We start from the raw sequence: 23,396 nt of genomic DNA, 5'->3' as shown, positions 1-23,396 counted from the left end.
ACCATATCGGTAAGGACTAAAGCCATGCCCATAGAGGCCATCCTGTCTTGGAAACTTAACAATCTTAGAGGTTACCAATTCATGGCTAGCCTCAATGTTGAGCAATAACAATGAAAAATTGCCTCACCATGGGTGAAGACCTCCCACACATCAACCCATGAATGAATTAGATCAATCATTGTCATAACGCTACTCAAAATGTGGAGTGGTTCATTAATCAACTGAATCCCTAGATCCCACAAACAAATCAGAAGTTTACAACTCCCAACCCCTACTGATTGTTGTTGTGTAGTATTGATAGTTGTTGGAACCCATTTGTGTCTCGTCTTTGATCCCTGTATGCAATCAATAGATGGGCACCAAGCATTAATAATCAACACGATGCGTGCTAAACCACCATGCTCTTGCTAGATCACACAACGAACTCTGCTATCCTCTTTCCTGATGATGTACCCAGACACTGCGTGGAGCCTACACACCCTCTTCTAAAAGAGGTCTACCATTCATTGTGCCTCATGCTCATGTGATGCCTCAGAATGTCTTGTCAAAGGTGTGTCATGCAACTCCCTCGTGATCATATCCACAAGTGTGTACTCAGGATTGGAACATATGTTACCTTTGCAATAGACCATGCCGTCCCTAAGCATGTACTCGTCAACTTGTGCACCAACCATACACCTTAACTAGAAAGTATCTCTCCTGTCCATGATGCTTTGTGTCTCATCCAACTATCTCAGGTGATCCTCTCATGTCCTGATACTCATGATGAGAGCATCAAGGGGAAACAACCAACCCAAGGGTAGTCCTGTGAATGTCCCTCTCTCCATCTCTAATTTGTCGATATCTTGATCGAAGACATGATTCTCCTAGATGTTATTCCATCCCCTCACTGATCCTGGATATGCCAAGCCCAATGGTATGCTTGACGTCCTTATCAGGAGGTCTCTCTGGAGGTAGCGCTCCAAAATCCTATTGTGCAACATCATACACTATTGCAAGAAACCACGTATCCCTGCACTCCTCTGCATAATATTGTACTGTGCACCACTGGAAACCACTTCTTGTTGTTGTACCAACCTATATCGTCTGGTATCCTGCATGCATCAATGTATCTACCACTTTACTAGTGAACCCACTATGATGTTATTCATCTTCTAAATTGTCGTGGTAAATTTAAGTGGCATAACTCCTCACATGCTAATGGGGATGTCACTGTTGCATTGATCCTTGGTGGCTCATGTGCCCAATACATCAATGGAAAAGCATTTTCTCCGAACAATGTCTTGTCTAGTGACATATTGATGCCATCCCTTCTTATTAACTCTTGTCAGGGCATGTTTACCACCCTGAAGCCCCATACATGAACGATGTTCCAAGACATCTCCCAAAGTACGCACATTCATGATGGAAAGATGAAGGAACATGTTCCCTCGGTCAGTAAGTCAACCACCCTATCAATTCCATAGTTTTCCTACATAACTACTATATGGTGGAGAGCTCCACCTCGATCCCAATGCCAACCTAGGCCCCTAATATCCTCAATGTACGAAAGCTCTTGTTGAGTTGTACCTCAAACTACAAATATCTCCACAAATCTAGCCCACTCCATTGGATACCAAATCAAGATCTCTCACCATCCAATCCCAAAGATAGGTTGAATTCAAAAACACATGTACATGGAACAAGCCCTCCATGTTGATGTTGTGCCATACTCATTTCATGTCACCTTGTCTTGCTGACTTGGTCACACCATAAGATTTGTCCAGGTAACTTTACCTCGCTCTGTCCAATGCATAGAGGTGGGCTAATCATGTTGTAGGGCCCGTCGATGTTCCCCCGAAGAGGGATATGCTGAAGCTCCAACACATGATCCTCTTTCTCCCTCGTTAATGACTTTAGTTGTTCCGCAATGCTAGATAGCTTGGTCACTAACTCGACACATACCATTCTAAGGTCTTCCATTTTACCAATCTGCTGCAAAATGGTACCTTGAAGTGACTAGGTCTCATTTTTCATTGCTATAAGGTCCTCCTTCAACTACTCAAACCTCCTTTGGTGGCTCTTATCTGAAAGTCTTGGACCCACGTTGGATGTCTCAACACCTACTTGCACTTCATCGATGGCCAGTCCCAAGGATGAATGCTCACCCATCTCAACCATGACTATCTATTGAGCCTCCAAAGGGTTGTCCAAAGGTGGAAGCTTGTGATTCTCATGATGCAAATCTGGGCCATGCTTCTCCTTGTGATCATGCAAGTCAAAGTGATCCTCATGTGTCTCCTCACCAACCATGGCCCCTCAACCCTTTTCCTAATATGATGATCTAAGTTCCTTGCCATTTCTTGCTCTTCATCAATTTTTGCAGCCTCATATGATAGTTCTAATGGTGTGTCAAAGGTTGTCTAAGGGCTTATTTCAACTTTTTCTTCCTAGCCTTTAACTACTTTTTCATCTTCCCCTTTGATCCACTCTATCATTCTTATGTAATTCTAGTGAAGTCCCACCAGTTTGGGTTGGTCTCTTAGTTGACATAATTCCCAAAAAGAGAGGGAATCCTGAATGTCATGTCCCAATGACCAGTACACCTTCCAATTTACTGCAATGACTCTACCTCTAGTGTAATCATGTCTTGCCACTTTGATGCATCGTCCATACTTTTTGGCATAGTAGGCTTTACATACAAATGACGATGTCCCTGATTCCCCATCGTGACATCAGACAATTGTCCTATCACATCCCTTATCATCTATTGCATCTTGATCATCTCATTCATGGTGGCTTCCATGTTGTTTGATTATAAATTTTCTCTTTCTTCCATGATTCCTTTAGCTTCTGATTCTGGTACGAGACTTCTTCTTCTTGGAATCACTTTGATTTAGACCCACAACTAGCCAAAATCATGCTTTGATACCACTGTAATGTACCAAAACTAATTTATGCTATTAAAACCCAACAAATTTTAAAAAATTTCTTTGATGTCTTTCGTTAAACATTTAGTGAACAAACATTTCGTCAAACACTTTGTAGATAGAGTAATAATCTTGCACAACAAAAATATATGAGGGGCAGCCAAAGACTTTATTAATCTGATTAGAGGATTTTACAATCCAAATTACTCCATGAACCTGAATATAACTCCAACAATCAACTCGACATGCAAATAATGATGAATTTGGCACATTAAGAAGCAACTCATTCCACAAGCAATTTAGCTTGATGGAAGAATATAAATCTGCCCAACAAATGGTATTCTCGACCTCCAAGGAAATGTAACCAGGTCACCAAAGGAAGATGAAATTCAGCCTCCCAAAGAATATTAACTCAACCTCCAAAAGTAGATGAACTCGACGCCCCCACAGAAGAAGTATAAGCAATTCGGCCCATCAAAGGAGAACTTGGCCGTTCTGCATAAATGATTAACTCCAACAAAATGAATCAATCACCAACAAATGAATACCAAATCTGAAAAATGGATATAGCCTCAAAAAATGTATATCAACTCTATCAAAATGGCCTCCAAGATGTGTCATTCAATCTTCTCAACACTAGCAATTCAGCCTCCTGGAAGAAATAACAATTCGGCCTCCAAAATCTCTTCAAAAAATGGATATCAACTTGGCCCACAAGAACTACTCCCAAATCACCTTAAATGTAGCACAAGTGATAAATCTAAATTATTTATCCACAATACAACTAGGGTGTCACTCTGATCAATATTTATTTCGAAGGGATGGATGAGCGATGATGTTCTGGGCTTTGACATGGCTGCAAGCGAGCATGTGGCGCGTGCGCATCCATACACCTGTACAAAGACAGAATAACATGTTTACCTCAGTAAATTTTGGGCTCTCGCGATAGCTATTGCCATTTCCTCCGACCCATCGGCATCTATTTCCTGTGCGCATGGTCAACTGACCCTCCGGCGGTTTCGGTGGCGGTCTCCGTCAATGGATAGAATGGATATCGAGGTGGAGGCTTTAGATGACTCCCTGGACCTGTTTGAGGGTCAGACTATTTTCAGCAGTCGCAACCCTAACCCTAACATCGAATGCCCTACTCCGAACAGGCTATCCTATCTGGGTTCCTCGTCGATTGTTTTGCTGCTAGGATCTTCTTCACCGCCCTTGCGTTTTGGATCACTCTCCTTGGAATCATTGGGCCTTGATTGCCCCTCTCTATCCCCCGGCACTCTCAATCTTCCTTCCGTTGTTTTGCCTCCATCGCCCGCTTTCAATCTGCTACCTGCACACAACCCTTCACCCCCTCTTGTTTCAATCCCTCAATCTTCATCTAACCCTAATCCCCTCCCCTCGGGTTGTTTCGACTCTCTAGTCATTAAGGCAAAAGCTTCGATTCCACAGTAGGATGCGGGATCAGATCCGCTGACAGAACATCCATCGGTACTGAGAACGGGAAAAAGAAAGGTTAAGTGCGTGAAAACTTCAGCAAAGGACCTCACCATTACATTCGGTGAAGATATCCCGATGGGCGAGGTGGTGGACAAGGTCAACAGGGTTCTTGTCGGGCATGTTAGAGGAAGAGCATACTCAGCGACCAGGCTCACCAACTGGGTAAAAGAAATCTGGGGGGGCATGCTTCAGGAACTACCAGAGGTTCAGAGCCTAGCTAGAGGTTGGTTCACGTTGCATTTTTCCAAGGCAGACTACACTGAATTGATACTCATGAAATACTGGCATATTGAGATGGCACCAGTCCTTCTCAAGCGCTGGTCTCCATTATTCGATCCGGAATGGGAGCAGATAGGAGCAGGTCCTATATGGGTGCGATTACCAGGCCTTCCACTTCAATTCTGGTCTGAAGCAGTGTTTATAAGGATCGGAAATGCCCTAGGTACTTATCTGGAATACGATAAAACCTATGTTGAGACAAAGAACCGTGCGCTGGCAAGAATACTGGTACACTTGGACACAAGGGAGGGCTTGGAAGAGAAGATTACCCTTAAGTGGAGGCACTATACCAGAGTTCAGATTTTGGATTATGAGGGAGTCCCTTTCCGCTGTAGGAGGTGCCACAAGGTAGGGCATGTATTCAAGGAATTCCCTTTGCTCACGAAACCAGCTGAACCTCTCGGCTCACCAGCACCTCAAAAAGGAAAAGCTACGGCTACGACATTTCGGATCAGCACCCTAGTACCTAAACAACTCAATCTTAGTAATCCTCAAAGACAGTGAAGGAGACCCACAATTCGCCCTCGCCCCCACTGACTTGGGCAAGAGCTACCGCTGCAGTGGAGACGGCAAGAAAATCGGGTACAACTCCACTCTCTCCCCTTTCCTCTCATTTTTCTTCTTTGTCTCATTCCGTATGTTCATCTATGGATATATCTTCTCCACTGTCACCTGCTATCACATGCGAGATCTCCTTTCCTCCGCCCATCATTGCCACTACCTCCCCTACCTTGCCTCCGCCCCCATCCTCGCCCGGGGCTTCGGCCATCTCCCATCAGGTATTGCCCCATTCTTACAATCTTCGCTCTCGGAATTTACCAGATCCCAGCATACAATCTGGTCTAGGTCTATCCTTCCCTGGACCTACACAATCTACCCAAGGACGCAAATCTAACCTATCTAAAGCCATTCAGAAAGTTGGAGCTGAAGTAGCCTCTGGCAAGAAATCCACTATGGAAGGGGTTCTTAGAGCACTGAACACCCCGGGAGGGGTTCCACCATGAAATGCCTCTCCTATAACTGCAGAGGTCTGGCTAGTGCCTCCAAAAAACTAGCCATGAGGAGGTTAATTGAAAATGAACCGACTGATATTATAATGTTGCAGGAAACCTTGGGAAATGTTGATTCTATTGAGCAAACCCTATCCACCATCAAACCTGGTTGGCAATTCCATGCCCTAGATGCCATAGGTAGATCTGGGGGTTTAGCCATAGGATATAATCCACGATCCATTAATGTATCTGCCACTTGGGGAGGAGTGGGATTTATTGGACTGGATCTTTTCTCGGCTGAGCTTGGATTATCCATCAGATTCATCAATGTTTATGGCCCCTGCCAGCAGAGAGAAGATTTTTGGCAGTCCTTTCTTCAAACAAATATTACATCAGTGGATCAGGTAATCATCGGGGGCGATCTAAATTTCTCCATCGGTTACGGGGAATCTTAGGGATCACAAGCCCAAGTTGACCCCATGTCTGATTTCTTCAAGGATATTCTGGACCAGCACAACCTTACTGATGTCCCCATGATCAAGCCTATGCCCACATGGAGAAACCAAAGAGTAGGGGAAGCAGCCCTGGCTAGAAGGCTTGACCAATTCCTGGTCAAAGTTCCTCTGCTTCAAAGACTTTCTAGATATAGGCAGTGGGTTGGGTCTGGAGGAATATCAGACCACTCTCCTATCTTTCTGGAGATTCTCAGACCTGATGCCAAGCCTAAGCCCCCCTTCAAATTTAACCATGTTTGGTTACAAGATGCGGGATATACAAGTTTAGTCAAGGACTTTTGGACCTCCCACCCAATAGCAAATCACAGATCAGCGGCTGAAGGTTTCTGCCATAACCTATCTCAGCTTAAACACTTAACCATAGCATGGGAAAAGGAGAAAAAAGCCAAGGATGATCAGTCGATTATAGCTATTGAAGCTGAGTTGAACAATTTATTGGATGACAGAAATCTTGGCTTTACCTCAACAGAAGAAAAAGCAAAGCTGATTGAGCTTGAAAAACAAAAAGACAAGATTCTAAAGGAGAGAGAAGAATCATGGAGATTGAAGAGTAGGGCTATATGGTTACAGGCAGGAGATGAAAATACAAAGTTCTACCAAAACTTTGCAAAGGGAAGGAAAATAACAAATACTATATGGCAATTGCCTCTTCCAGATGGAGAGCAAGCTGACAATTTCCAAAAGCTATCTAGATTGGGCACCTCTCACTTTCAGAATTTGTTTAGATCCCCTCAAGAAGCAAATCTCACTGATATCATACAAGTGGTTGGTCTTTTCCCTAGATATGTGGAGGAGGAAGCTGCGATGGAACTTAATTCACCAGTTACTCTGGAGGAACTTGAAGGGACCTTAAAGTGGTTTTAAAAAGACAAAAGCTCAGGTCCATATGGGTGGACGATCGAGTTTTACCTGGATTTTTATGATATTCTAGCCTAGGACCTGCTTCAGGTTGTGGAGGAATGTCGGTCTACTAGCAGAATGTACAATGCTATTAATACTACCTTTATCGCTCTCATCCCCAAATCTGACTCCCCTGCTTCCTTCAATGATTTCCGGCCCATCTCTCTCTGCAACTTCCTCTACAAGATCATTTCCAAAATCATCGCAAATCGTATCAGGCCTATCCTATCTCAACATATTCTCCGTGAACAATTTGCTTTTCTTGAAGACCGACAGATCCATGAAGCCATAGGTACCGCACAAGAAGCCATACATTCCATTTGATCCAGAAGACTAAAGGGAATCATCCTCAAAATCGATTTGGCTAAAGCATTTGACTGGGTGAGTTGGCTTTACATAAAAATGCTTCTTATTCACCTGGGCTTCCCCCATCATTTTACTACATGGATCATGGCCTGCATATCATCGCCCACTTACAGCCTCCTTATCAATGGCTTTGCCTCTTTGATGCAGGCAGGGCCTGCAATACCCAGGATCTCCATGTATTTGTACATGACAAAATACATCTCAGTAAATTGCTAATCAAAATCTCCATTTTAAGACATTTCACCCACTGGCAATCTTCAGCTATCATGCAGAAGCTTATCTTTCAATTTCTGGCAATTTCACAAGTTATCATTTGAATGCGGAAACATTTCAATCATATGTTTCAAACCATAAACCCATTGACTCAAACATGAATGTTCATATATATCAACCCCATAAGCCTTTACATACAGATTCAAGTCCATCAACTTAAACCCAATTCCCCAAATTCTGAAACATTACACACCCAATTACCACAGCGTTCCATAAGTCAATGCCATCATCATAATGGAGTTCCATCTATACATGAATTCTTGAATTGAGGAATTAACTCAATGCACTACAATTTCTCATGTTTATAAAATTCATTGGCAATTCAATAAACTGTTCAAACTTAGAGTTGCAATCTATATGTGCGCTCTTTACCAAGCTCAAATCCAAACAATTTGAATGCCAATTTCATACCTGTTTATCCACCAATAACACAGGTTCTCTGTACTACCAATTCACCCTCTGTAGTTGTTGTGGAACTATAATCTCAAATGTCAGCATTTGATCTTAAATCTTCCGGCGTTAAGGCAGTATATTTAGACATAAGAAATCGATGTTCAAAATCGATTTCACTCAAGAGTCAATCATAACTCTGTCTGCTCCGAATTCTTCACCAGGCTCCAATTTCTTTGATGTATTCCAAGACCAACAGTCCTTTCAACTCTGCGTTGGATTTAAAATAATTTCATTTGACCACTTTTCATCTATCAGGAACTTAGATTTGCAGATCCTGAACCTGCAATTTGAATTCAAACACGATTTTAAACACAACAGCTCAATCAAAATTACAGTAAACAATTCCGGCCTTCATGAAGTCGACTTTCCAAGTCTAATTGAGCTCCGTTTGAACGTATTTGACTCTACATCTCGTACACAAACCGATCACTCAATAACTTTGAACTCCACGATGGACAATCTGGCCCACGCAATTCCTTTCAAACCTGCATCCGGTTTAGAACATTCCGCTTGCAACCTCTTTACAAATACTCCGCAAATTCAACTGCGTCTTCAACAATTGTCGATCAGTCTCCTATGGATTCGACTGATACTCCGTTCCTGCATCTTTAACTTACAATTCCTCTACGCTGATAGCAACAAACAAATATCGATGTCATTTCTTAACTCGTCTTCCTGCGCTTCACAGGTTTCTCGGTCTCGGTGTTCTTTACACAGCACTGAACAATACATTCAGATAAAAAAAACAAGTCGATATTAGAATCGAACCCCTCTGACAAATTTCTCTGTTCAATGCAGGTTCTTGCTACATGGCATTCCAAACATAAATCGAATTCTTCAATTCTGGATTGTTGTACACAAACATCGATTCAATAGATCGATGGATATTCAACCATTAATGTTAACTGAACATGTTTCTTCATCAATCAACCGATCTGACATTTGTTTATCAAATCGAGTTTTCTCAACAATAATTCTCCATATAGATTTGTATTAACAACAATTAAATTCAAAAGAACCGAGCCCTACAAACCCCGCAGACTCAGTACTTTGGATTACAATCAATCCCACAAAATTGTCACCCAATTCAATGCGTTCAACTTTCCACAAGTTTATGTCATAATTTTAACCATGTCAGTCATCGATTATTTCAGATCGATCCCACAATCTCTCACAAAATTCGACTTATTTAATCTCATACAATTCAGAAACAACAGTCTCATAATCACACAATGGAAATTAACACAAAATCAATTCTTCATTAATTACGCAAACTACTTACAAACTTCCTCTCGCCTTGGCCAGATCTTCATTTGATGGCCCTTCAACTTCTAAAAAAAACTGACTTCACACACTCTTACCACCTCTATCCTCACTCTCTCGAATTATATATGGAAAACACAATTGACACAAATACATGGTTTCATGAATCAATTCTGATTCTGAACCAGAAATCTCTCAACCTCTCCTAAAAAATCTCTTCAATCCCACTCTTTTCTAAACTAACACTAAATAAAGCTTTTAAAATCCCTCATACTCTATTCTAGCCAAATAAATCCAACTATTTGGCCTGATCTCCATACAAGAAGGATCACTCAGCCACCTACACCCTATCCTCATAAATAAACACTCTCATATATTTAAACAAATAAAATTAATTAAATTATTTTCTTCCAACCCCTTGTTAGTCACAACATGTGACCATGCTATCACATTGCTGACTAGCCTGAATGCTCCTGCATCACTCTTCATTCTTCCATGTTGAAAGAGGACTCAGGCAAGGCTGCCCTCTCTCCCCCCTCCTCTTCCTGATTGTCATGGAATGCCTGAGCAGGCTCATCTAGCATGAAAAGCAGAATGGCAGATTATCAGGATTAAAGATAACTGACAGTGTTTCCTGACCCATCTCCTATTCGTGGATGATGTACTCATCTTCTTGGATGGAAGTATTCATGATTCGGTTGCCCTTGACAAGATCCTTGCTTCTTTTTACAGGGCCTCTGGTATGATGGCAAACCATGCAAAATCTACCATGACTCAGGCTTACACTTCCGCTCAGGAATCCACTTTTGCCCTGCTCCACTTCCCTTATAATCCCCGTCCTCTTGACCAGGGCTTCAAATACTTAGGATTCTGGATCAAGCCCTTGGGTCATAAGATAGCTGACTGGACTTGGCTGATCACCAAATTAGAGAAGGATATCCCACTGGAGCCATCATTTCTTATCCAGAGCAGGCAGGCTGGTGCTTATCAAATCTGTCCTGGAAGCTACCCCAGTATTCTGGATGGCATTAGCCTGGATCCCTAGAAGCATCCTAGCTCATCTCAAGCAAATCTGCTGCAGACATCTATGGAATGGAGGATAGGACAAAAGAGTCTTTGCATGGATAAGCTGGAATAAAATTGCCTTACCCAAAAAGTGGGGAGGATGGGGCCTCAAAGATCCACCCTCTTTCGCACAAGCTCTGGCTGCAAAAATGGGATGGTCTCTTCTTACCAAGCACAACCTCTGGACATCCATCTCCTATCACAAATACATCTGGCCCCTCCAAATAATGGATTGGATAAGATTTCCTAGTTGGAATAGGACAGGCATATCCTCGGTTTGGAAAGCTCTACTGTTCTCACTCCCTCTTATTCGCAGTCACCTTGCTTGGAGAATAAACGCAGGAACCAGTGCTCGCATTGGGCTGGACCCATGGACTGGGGGAGGGGGTAGATGTTTCCTCCCAAGAGAGCTCACTCTATTACTTAACCAACATAACATGAAAGTAATTGCTCATATTGCGGATCAAGAGAATTCCTTTGTTTTTACACAAGCTTGGAAATCGGCCACTCAACTAAACTTGCCTCCTTACTGGCACCACATCTGGAATGAATATACAAATGCATTGAGTGAATCTCATATTCGCATCAAGGAAGGACCAGACGAGCTCATGTGGAGTAAGGCTGAATCTGGATTCTATACCCCAAAGGAAGGCTACCTGTGTCTGCTTCAAGACAAACAACCTGAAATCATTCTAAAATGGTGGAAGCACATATGGCAATTAAAATCTCCTCCCCGGACCAGACTTTTTTTCTGGTGCATCCTTCGAAACAAGGTACCAACAGGGGATACGCTTATGCACAGATCCATGCATGGTCCTCATTGGTGCATACTATGCAAACAGAGCACCGAAATGACCGAGCATCTGTTCCTCACCTGTAACACTACAAAACAGATCTGGAAAGACGTTGCTGCTGAGATCAGATTCACGGGAGCATGGGAAGGAGACATTATAACAACAGCTTGGGAAGTCTGGAACAACGCTCATTCAGGGACAAACCTGCCATGCCTACCCCTGATCATTTGCTGGGAAATATGGTTGGCTAGAAATAAACTGACTTTCGAAAATGGCACGATCAGATGGCAGACCATAATTGCAAAAATCATTGCTTCCTATCATGAACTCCCTGAATATTCCCCACCTCGTCCGTGCAGACCCTCTGCTCCTGATCCTATAGACTACTCCTCCCCATGGGCCTTCTTCGATGGAGCAGCCCAACAACACGGATGTGGGGGGGGGTTCATTCTCTACCTTTCAGATCAGCATTACTACAAAGTCAAGATGGGATTGGGTGAAGGAACGAACAATTTCACAGAACTAATAACTCTTCGACATCTAATACACTTTGCCTTAAATCATGACTGCAGAGATATACAGATTTGGTGACTCAAATATCATTATCAATTGGATCAACAAGAACACTAGATGTCATGCACACACACTTTTAAATATTCTGGATGAAGTGATGCAATTAAAATCTCTATTTAATACCATCCTTGTTCGTCATATTTACAGGGAACATAACTATTGTGCCAACGGCCTTTCCAAGGAGGCCACGCACCTGCCAAGAGGACAGTGGATAATCCACGAACAGAGGGGTACTACACAGTACCAGTATTATCTCAGGCCTTATATAGATCAGATCTACCATCAGGTGGATGGTTCCTAATTTTTTTGCAGAAATAACGACCATATATGATGATGTAGATAACTAGTTTATATATATGCTCAACACCTTGTGAGGTGTAAATATGTTTATATGAACTCTATACAACATCATCCTGCGTGATGATTTTTTGGTTTTTTGACACGACCATTCATAGGAATGGGTTTGTAGATATTATGGACATATTGATACAATCACATATGCTGATAAGCATATACTATATGTAATTTTTCATCATATAATGAAAGATTACGATTTTTCCAGTGAAAAAAAAAAAAACAAAAAACAAAACAAAACAAACAAACTAGGGTGGCACTTAAAGTCCACCGAAAGGAGCTAAGAACTAGCTAAGGTGGCACTTGAAGTCCACTAAAAATAGTTAGAGAGCTTTGCCTGACACCCTCGAGCTAGACTTGCTTGAGCCCCAATCTATCATTTAGAGAATAATTACAAATCATAATACTAGATAAATGAACTTCTCTCCCCTTTTATAAGATTTTGCCTGATCTTCTCCAATCTTCTAGAAATATCCTTTTATTGTTTTATTAATAAGCCACTTAGTGTATTTTCCTCCTTTTCTCCATGTGATTTTTGCTATGTTTTATTCACCCATAAGATATAACTCTTTTTATCCTTTTATTTAATAAGTGACTTTTTATTACTAATTAAAGTCACTTGTATCTCCAAAAATTCTTAAAATACCACCATGATCGCAATGGCCTGCCAAAGCCACTCTTCATCATCCTTTCTTGTAGATCTTTTCGTCCTAATTCCAATGAGCTACTACGCTAAGTTTTTTCTCCTAATAATCATCCTAAAACAACACCTTAAGTGTAATTAATTAAAATATGCTTTTTAATAACTTTGTTTTACAAAACTCATTGGAATGCAGTGGAACTAAGGTGAAACTGTGCAGAACTAATCTTGATGATGAAAGATGGAAAGTGATCCCAGTCGACCCCCATAAAACTCTTCAAAAACCTCTGGGCCCACCAATAATGTAATATTACTCCTGTAACCTCGCTGATATAAGCTCTGGAAACCTCTCCTAATCTCACCATAAGGTAATCCAAAAATTGGGGGACATTACGAGACAATGGAGAAAAATAGGGAGCATGAAATAAAAAGTCTTAAAGGTAGTTTGTAATTTTTCTGAGGGATAATTCTAGCACACATCTGGTAAACATTTTTTGGTATAATTCAAGATGATTATGGATAGTAATAGGTGTATAGGTTTTCCAATTAAAAAACAAAAGGAAAAACAACAAGTAGACGTTTGCGATTGGTAACATTGAAGATTTAACCTATGCCAAAATCTCATTGGTAGCAGAAAGTTAAGTAGTAGTAATAGTAGATAAAGGGCATTGAGGGACTACATTGCATTTAAGGAAAATGAAAACCAAAGGACTACATTAAAGGAGGGTAGGGAGCCATGGACAACCTAAATAGAAACCATGATCATTCAATGGATCTAAATGATGATGAGTTATCTAGAATTAATCAAGCCTACACTTTTGATGAGAAAACACCTAACTACTTACAAAAGCATTTCACTATATAGTTGGTTGGATTATGATAGCTAGTGGCATTGAACACTTTTTTATTTAATAGAAGCAACTATCTTTGTATTAATTCCAAAAAAAAAACTAAGGCTAGAAAGCCTTGATACAATGTTACATAGAGAAAGGGCAACTCAAGTGGAAGAGTTCACATTGCAAAAATTCTACTTGCTACAAAGAGATCATTTATTCCTACTATGCTACTTGTGTAGCTTCTTACAAACTCATGGAGAAGTAAAATATGTTTGCAATTCATTGTTTATTACAACATAGCTTGGTGGAATTTTGATGCTTCTAGGCTATAGCGTATTGCTTATCCATGCTATGATTTGTTGATTGAGCATTCCTTTGCCAAGAGTTGATTGTGATCTCTATTGTTTGAATATAAATTCTTTGCAACTTTCCTTTCTAGCAGTGAGACGTGATACTCCAGAGTTCTAATGAGCCCATGGTGTGCATCAATGGCTTCATGAAGGGCTCAAATCACATTCTTGATGTGGAGGCATTGTTGGTTTGCCCGGTTGAGTGCCTCTCTATTTGAGTTTGTGTCGACTTGCAGGTAGTTTATCTTAGTGTTGAAAGATTCATAGCATTATTCATTCCATTTCTTTTGTATTTCCTTGACTTGATCTAGCTTTTCTTTGAGTAAGGTGCAGTGATTGCAAGAAGTGTTTGAGGATCCTGCTAGATCCATTGCAAACAACTTACAGACGGTGAGGAATAACAAAACGAAGGGGAATGGAAATAGGAGGGGGAAGGAATTTGAGCAGAAGGCAAGATGAGTAGTGCGAACACTGGGGGTGATTTATTAAGATGTTAGATCGAGGGATCAAACAAAGCGGGTGATTCAAGAGATTGGGATCTTTCTGGCCGATCAAAGGAAATGATAGAAATGGGATTTTTGCTTGATCAAATTGTTCTTCATGGCTGATCAGATTTGTTGATGGGGGGAATTTGACTTGTAGGAGGCTTTTCATATCATTATTCTTGAGAATACCAACTCTGGATTTTGTAGTTGATTTGGGCTTAAAGGTAGTGGTATTGAACATTTACTATAGACGAAAAGGATCTAAATCCATATTGGAACGAAAAATTGGTGTTTTCTCTCACTGACCCTGGGAACCTCACTTAGGAGACTATAGAAATTTTGTCTACAATGTAACAAAGGACAAACATAGGAATCATTTTCTAGGCAAGGTTCAAATTCACAGGAGCAACATTGTGAAGCAAGGGGAGGAGATTGCCCAAAGGTTCCCATTGGAGAAAAGGAGTTCATTCTCGTCGATAAAGGGGATATTCTACTGAAAGATTATATTCTCAATCACATGGATGGAGTTGGTGGTGCTAGTAATGGAAATGGAAACCCATCTAGTGGAGGTGCCAAGCAACCTAGTGGAGAGGGTATTGTTAAGGATGGGAGGCTAAGTGGAGAGGCATTTTGTTTAACTACTAAGAGGAACAAGCTTGGATTTTTCTCTTCATTTGCTGCAGAATCCCATTATTAGTCCATCAAGATAAGGTAAGAATTTCCATGGGTCTTGCCTTCAAAGGCTATAATGAGAAACATGTTTTCATTTTATATACATGTCAAGGATTGTGAAATTCCAATAGTTTTGGTAGTTCATTCCCACAAAATCTAAATTAGGGAAAGCGTCATTAATGATTGTTGTGTTTATTTGGGATTTTGTTGTCTTAAAATGTTTATTAGAGTTTTTGGTTGAAGACAAATGAAAAATTACCTAGCATAAGAGTTTCTTCTTCCTAGTAGAAATTGGCAATTTCATGCCATTGAATTTTGAGGCAATTAGTCACATTATGGAAGTCTTTATTGATAATAACAGGAAAATAGGTTTACTGTAGTTCTATAATTAAATATTGATTAGTTTATATATTCATGCTTCCAAGAACAATAACAATACTTGGAGTTAAAGCATCTAACGATAAGGTATAATAATAGGGAGTTGGGTTTACCTTTAAAATATTGAAACTTCTATAGCAAAATAATTATTGGCTTAAATACGTATGCTTCCAAAAACAATAACATTATAGTTTTTTGATACCACTAAAGTATTCAAGCTTCAAAGAACTTTATTTTTCCATGTTTTGGTTTTGATGCAAGTGACTGTTGTGTATATTTTAAAACTCAAAATATATATTTTTTGCAAGTAAACCATGCACTGCAACCACCTAGTGTAAACAAAGAATATGGATTATGACCCAGTGGAACGATAGCCATGACAACCACAACAACAACAACAAACTGCAAGTGAACCAAAAGATGCATAAATTTTCAATCCTTTCCATGTCCAAGAAGAGGCGTATCTGAATTCCACAATTTTATCCTATTCATTTATTTATTTCTAATTAAATTTTCCAACTTCAATGCTTTATTAAATTTTCCACCTTGAAAGCTTACGCCTAAATTGGAAAATTACTCTAATTTGTTCTATTTGTTTCAAGGAGTAAAAATACAAAGAGATGTTTACATATTTTAAAACAAACAAATCACTTAACAAATTAAACTAAGATCATTCTTTTCAATATTGTAAAATATTTTTTCCATCTTTAAATAAAAGGCTTCAATGCCATGAAATTTACTGAGAATTTAACCAAAAGTAGATGTTTCATTTTTATTCTCTAATCCTTCCTTCACTGAATCATTTCTTTACTTTTCCTTTTATGCATAAGAAATATTATGAAAGGTTTCTTGAACACAAGTTACAACTTTAATAGGATTAACGAGAAAAAAAATGAAAGCTTAAGCATAGAAACAAAATGCAAAGCAAAACTACCAACGATAAAATGTAAATGAAAACAATCTAATGTATGTTTTCTTTAAGCTAAGGAGGTGTGCAAAGTGGTGAGGACCAATTGTGAGCTGAGAAGGTGGGCAAGTGGTGAGGAGTCAAGTAGCCAAGAGGTGAAGTGTTGAGGCGGTGAGCCTCACACCTCAATTACACCATTATTAGCCTTGGTTATAACATTGTTCATCATTCAACGCATAAGAGATTGTGTTAGAGTTAGGCATATAGAGTTGTCATTGTTTGGGGCATCAAAACTAGTGTTAAGGTTAGAGTTTGTCAAGGTAAATACATAATGGCAATCAAGTAAAATATAGTAGTTATGAAATTCTTTCATGTCACATTTTTAAATGTGTTTGTAAAGCTAGAAATCTTAGTGAAGATTAAGGAAGACAAACATACGTTCTCATAGTCATTAATAGTAAGATCCTACCACCTCTTCTTCCAAATTGTCTTGGAAATGTTACTTTTATTGCTTCGTCTATGGATCTTGTTGGGGACATAATTTCAAAGCCTATATATTATGTTGCAAGAATCATGAAGGTTTGGTTAGGATGGATGATGAATACTTTAGCTTTGCTTTAGACTATTTGTTATCACACCCTGATTTGAATGCTTTAGTTTGAGGATCTCATACATATAGGTCTCCTAAGCTCTGCATCACAATTTGGGGTTGAATGCCTATTCATGGTGTATAATTTGGTTGGGTAAAACCAATATATATGGGTCTTGCTATCATTGGTTTAGAAAACTCAATTTTCACTTTGTATAGTCTAGTTAATGATGGAACTTTAATCATTGTAATAAAATTGCAGAAAGATCATATGGATGGCTTTAATAAATTGTTCTATGAACTTAATGATTTTTCAGTTAGTTGAATGAAGTCATTAGAATTATAATAAAATGTCAGGGAAGGTCAATATTAATTGGACATAGGATTAATTCTTATGATAGAGCTCTAATACATCCCTCATCAAAATCTTGATTAGCTTATGTAGATTCTTCAAACATAAAACAACATTTCCCAATTGTAGCAATTCAGTGATAGTCCCAACCACCACTTAGTTCGTGATTTACTAAGCATTTACTGTTTATGAGCGTATTTAGTAAGGTTAACATCATTAAAATGATAAAATCCATAGATAAACCCTAGTAAAAGAAGAATATATAGTTTGTAACAAGAAAATATGGCTCTAAAAGTCTTATCAATATAGTGATGTGGCTCTAGCTCTTGTAACATTTGGAAATTCTTAAAAAAAGAGGCTAAACCAATCTCATAAATATTAGGCAAACTAAGTTAATTTAATTTTGTACATTACTTCAAACCTACTTTAGAATATTCTTAAACAAAACCCAGAAGAGGAAATGATGGTAGCAACGATTGTTTTATGTTATGCATCTCATATTTGTGGATGGAGTATTTAAATTGAAAATATATTTAGATGGGTTGGCTATATCATAAAATCCCTATTATTGAAGTAATCTCCATTATTCTATACTATAAATCACGCCCAATGAGTAATAGAGAAGACAAAGGTGTTGCAAAAGGGTCTAAACTTCAAGAAAAACATGGGAGGTTACTTCGGAACTTAAAGACAACCCTAGCTACATGGTTGCCACATAAATTAAAAATGAAACTCTATTATACTCTAACTATTAGATACACAAATTATAATAATGGAAGGTAGGAATCTATATACTAGTGAAACTATAATTTCAGAGCTTTAGAACATTACTCTGCACTTTTACAAACAAAAATTATTACAATCCAAAAAATTAAGAAACAAATCGAGGGAATGGGAGAGCATGCACAAAGAATTGGAATGTAGAGCAAATACACAACATATTGACAAGAGATACATGTAACATTGTGTGGTGAGTCTTGACTTTGAAATTCAAATTCCATAGCTTTGCAAACAAGCCCCTTGCATTAGATATGACTATGACTAACTAGATGAGAACTCCTAAAATGGGAAGAAGACTATTGAATATTTAAATAGAGATGACAAGGAGACTTTTGAATATTTAAATAGAGGAATCAATCTTTTGTGACCACCTGTTCCAAAAAATGGGGGCCATTTTCTCCAATCTTATCCCAAAACCATGAAATAGGGGCGAATGAAAGCAAGGAGCTCATTTTACACCAAATGGAGAGTGTAAAATAGCTATTGTAAATCCCAATTCTTTCAAAGTGGGGTGAATGGAAGGTTGTATTATTTTTTCCCCTTCTCCCTTGAAATAAGGTTAGGTTAATCTCCATACCTTATTTTTTTATAAAATAAATTTGGGGCGACTAGTAATAATACACTATGATACAAAAAATTCATCCGCTCAAAATTTGAAACCCATTAATTTAGCTCAAGGGCAAAATTTTGCCCTCAAATTTTCCATGATAAAGGTATTTGAAAAATTTATGATGGAAAGGAGATTGATGATGAACACCTTTTCTTTTTAACACATTTTACCCTTAAAAATATATAAGATAAATTAAAATCAATATTATAAATTTTACTTTTCAAATATAAGATAAAATAAGTCAAATCATATGTTTTGAGAGTGTTGAGGTATTATTTTAAACTATTTCTAATTGATTAAGAGTCCATCTTCCTTAAACTTAAGGAAATAAGTTAACAACCTAAAACCTTGAATCATCTTACAAGAATTAAAATCTACTTCCTTACAGACTACCAAATCATTAAAGACCACTGAATCATTAAAGACCAACTTAGATCCATCTTAAATCCATATCTACCAAGCGTCCAGAGGGATCAAGTCCCAAGTTAAGATGGATCTAACTTGGTACTTTTGCATTCCATAATGAATTTACTGAAGCCTTTTATATATGTTTCATCATAACAAATACCATGGGCTATGCGATACCATAAGCTTGTAAACCACGATAATTTTATAGTTTAATTTAACTTTAAATTTTATAGTTAAAATTATAACTAACCTAAATCCATCTTAACACCAGATCAAAACTCTTTTCACTCTAAAAGAGGTTTGCCTCTCAAGAGATTTGATCCCTCTCGACGCTTGGTAGATTCAGAATTAAGATGGATCTAGGTTGGTTTAATTTCACCCTTTAAATATGCTACATTCCACATGAATACCATAGGTTCTAGAATACCATGGGCCATTTTTTTTGTAAGCTTGACACAACTACATCTTCATCATGTCCAATATACCAACCCGATGGGGAATTGAAATTACCATGAGCCATTTTTATTTTTATTTTTATAGGTTATTTTTATTTATTTTATTTTGTTTAACCAAATTAAAATGTTTACATTACATTAGTTTTTTTATTTATTTTTATTTGTAAAATTTAATTTAATTTTTATTTGTATATAATTTGACTTAGTCAAAATGTTAAACATTACATTACATTTGGAGTTTCGAACCTCAATCTAGCTTCATCATCAAGACCGAGATGAGGAGCAAGATCAACAAACTGCTAAAATATATCTCGGAAAATGCAACAGTTATTATCCAATATTCACAGGAACAATCAATAAAATAAAATATATCTCAAAAATGCAACAGTCATTATCCGACGTTCACAAGAATAATTAACAAAAAAGAATGTTAAAGGATAAAAATTAATATATTCCATAGTTATTTTTTACTTTTTATTTTATTTTAATTTATTTTATAATTTATTCCAAATAATTTATATTTTTTTAATTTAATAATTTATAATATTATTATTTTAAAATTTGTTTACCATTCATTTTTATAATTCATTCATAATTATAATATTATAAGACCATCATATTTTTTATTATTTTATTCTATAAATAACTATATTAATTTTAATTGATTTAAAAATAATAAGAAAATAAAAAGTCATTACAAAATATTATAAATAAAAAATTAATAAAAATATAATAATATCTTAATAATAATAATAATATCACTCTTTACTAATAAATGATATGTTTGAATTAGTGACTTGATATTATTTTATTAATCAGTGTTTTACAATTCATATAAGTTAAAAAAAAATCATTAATAAAATAAAATAAAAACAAAATAAATAAAAGCCAAAGAACAAGCCACAAACCAAAAGCAGAGGAAGGAAAACACGGGGTTAAGAACAAAGAGAATTTCCATGTGATTTTCCAAAAAATCTTAATCATCATATCATGAATCACAGAAGCATCCAATTTCAGATCACATTACATTATCTCTACCATACTAGGTTGGAAGTGCGTAGTCTAATGAGGTGGAGGTGTTGTTCGGGAAGTTATGGAAATTCCGGTCATATTTAGAGAAAATTCGGCAAGGATTTTTGTAAATCCAAGTTATAGTTGTTAAACTTCAAAATTTTAGGTGTCTTAGACGTTTTTGATGGTGTTGAATCCATTTCCACCATCAAAAACAAGATTCAAACATTGTCTCTACAAGATTTTTTGAAATTTTTTTGCCCGAATTCCGGCCATTTTTGGCCGTCCGAGCAATTCCTCTGCCTCGTTAGACAACTCCTGTTGGAAAACGCTTCTTGACACAAATAATAATTTTTTATTTGTATTTTTATTTTTATAATTTTCATTATTTAGAAATTTGAACCTCTTATTTTTATTTTATTTTAATTTTAATAAAATCAAAATATTTATATTAACCAATGTTGTGAAAAGTGCGAGCGGAATTAAATCGACGCCGGGAATGAAGCGGAAAAAATCGGAAAAATCGGGGAAAAAAAGCGGGAAAAAAGCGTTTGGTACAAAAATATTCATTTTTTTCATTTTTTTTTTCAATTTTTTTAATATCTAAACCATCTACAACATAAAATAAATACATTGACACATAAATATGATTAAAAAAACTAATATATAAGATGTTTAATATCATTTCTAGTGCTAAAATCACACATAACATTGAATCATATCCTGAATAGTAAGTCCTGACTCCTGAGTCCCAGCTCAGCCTCAAAATATCAACAAAAAATATGATAATGTATCTCATCATGTCATAATGTCATAGACTCATATACAATAAAATGGAAGTCTAATCCTATTGATTTCCTCTGCCCCTCTTGCGAGAAAATGTCACAGCTTTCCCTTTCCCTCTAGATGTAGATGCTGGTGCCTGTCCTGGTGGAAATGGCAGTGGAGTCTGATGTGCTCTAGAAGCTGAAGAACTAGAAGTATGAGCTACAGAATGTAGACCACGTCCTCTACTGGTAGCAGTGGTAGCCCGGGTAAGCGGTGTCACCTCCTCCTCCTGCTCCTCCTCCCCCTCCACTACATCCTGCACTAACCAATCATCAGCAGAATCCATGAGAGGCCTCTCGGCCTCAACCCTCCATGTAGCAGTGGTGTCAATCCCATCCAATGAGATGGCATCCACATCAGGTGTCCTCTCAAGTTGCCTCACCCACAATCGAAGATTGTAGTAGACGTAGACCATGTCATTAAGTCGCTGGGACTCCAACCTGTACAAAGATCATGAAATAATAATTAATAATTAATATTATAAAAAAAATATTGTTTAATGAATTCAAAAATTTATTTGGAAATTTGCAATATTTTAAATGTTTAAGTGTTAACCTGTTGCGCTTCTTGTTGTGTATTTTTTCAAATACACTCCAGTTGCCTCACATCCTGAGGAGCTGCATGTTTGGCTGAGAATGCGTACGGCAAGCTTTTGCAAAAGGGGTACTCTGCCACCATACATCTTCCACCATGCATCTACAACAAAATTACAAATAAAATTTTAAATAAACATAAGAAAAAAATGGAATTTGAAGAGACAATGAAATTTGAAACAAAGTTACAAACTAAAAAATACCTGGCATTTTAATCGTCCTATCAGTGACAGCCATCTCAAAGCCAAATGTGCCACCTGTCATCTTATATGTCTCAATTTGTTTAGAGATCTCTATACGTTGTTCTGGAGATCGCACCATCTTCTGGACACAAGATAAGAATCCATCCATGATCTCAGCATCAAAATCAAACCCACATGCATAAGAAAATGCAGGGTTCAGGAAAAGCCCAGCAGCATGAATGGGACGATGGAGTGTGTTGTTCCATCGCTCATCAATCACTCCCCATAGAAGGAGTTGTTTCTGAAACCCATCATCTCCCTTATCATCATAGTAGGCCCGAATGGCTTCTTTGGCCCTGTCCATGGCTTCATACAAATAGCCCATTGCGGGCTTCTCACCATCAACCAACCGAAGAACCTTTACCAAAGGTTCAGTAACGGCGCACACCTCCTGCACTCCCGCCCAGAAGTCTTCCTGGTATGAAACTAGTCTGCATACAACCTCTCCTTCTGGTTTGCGGCTCATTGACATAGCACGCCACTCCTCTGAAAGAAACATTCTCTTCACATCCCACATAGAATTCACGAAGGATTGAAGAGATATGAAACTTGTGGCAAATCGTGTAATGGCGGGGCGCACCAACTCTTTGTTGTTGGTGAATCTTCTCATCAAGCTAAGCACAGATGTATGATTATATATAAATTTTGTGATGCTTTTTTATGAGTCAACAATATCTTTGACAAAGGGAATTTTCCCTATGTCCTCTAACATCAAATCAATACAATGGGCGGCACAAGGTGTCCAAAATAAAGTAGGATGCCTGTCCATAAGCATTCTACCAGCAGCAACATAATTTGCAGCATTGTCCGTTATGACTTGGACAACATGTTGTTCACCCACCTCCAAAATAAACACATCCAGCAAATCACATAAAGTTCTTGCATCTTTGATTTGATGAGATGCATCAACAGATTTGATAAACATAGTCCCCTTGGGACAACTAACCAAGAAGTTTATAAGGGTTCTCCCCTTTTGGTCAGTCCAACCATCTGACATAACAGTGCATCCTGTTTGTGCCCATGA

General features: G+C 38.0%; 2 protein-coding genes across 2 annotated transcripts; both read left to right on the top strand.

The window, feature by feature from the left end:
• Positions 1 to 4,484: 4,484 nt before the first annotated feature.
• LOC149192123 (uncharacterized) lies at positions 4,485 to 5,192 on the top strand. Its single transcript, XM_089406847.1, has one exon. It carries the CDS (start codon positions 4,485 to 4,487, stop codon positions 5,190 to 5,192), a length of 708 nt encoding a protein of 235 aa, XP_089262973.1.
• A 967-nt stretch (positions 5,193 to 6,159) lies between these two features.
• LOC149192122 (uncharacterized) lies at positions 6,160 to 7,059 on the top strand. Its single transcript, XM_089406846.1, has one exon. The coding sequence runs from the start codon at positions 6,160 to 6,162 to the stop codon at positions 7,057 to 7,059; it is 900 nt and encodes a 299-aa protein (XP_089262972.1).
• Positions 7,060 to 23,396: the final 16,337 nt, after the last annotated feature.

The sequence above is a fragment of the Pinus tabuliformis genome, chromosome 2_2, assembly GCF_031772625.1.
Source record: "Pinus tabuliformis cultivar Carrire ecotype Pingquan chromosome 2_2, CPIR1, whole genome shotgun sequence".
Classification (NCBI taxonomy): domain Eukaryota; kingdom Viridiplantae; phylum Streptophyta; class Pinopsida; order Pinales; family Pinaceae; genus Pinus; species Pinus tabuliformis.
Note: the sequence above shows the minus strand (reverse complement) of the source record. Positions and strands in the feature narration are given on the sequence as shown.

What these genes read in the sequence shown, in the direction of transcription:
- LOC149192122 (XM_089406846.1), top strand. Translation starts at nt 6,160, where the DNA reads ATGTCTGATTTCTTCAAGGATATTCTGGACCAGCACAACCTTACTGAT.
- LOC149192123 (XM_089406847.1), top strand. Translation starts at nt 4,485, where the DNA reads ATGGGCGAGGTGGTGGACAAGGTCAACAGGGTTCTTGTCGGGCATGTT.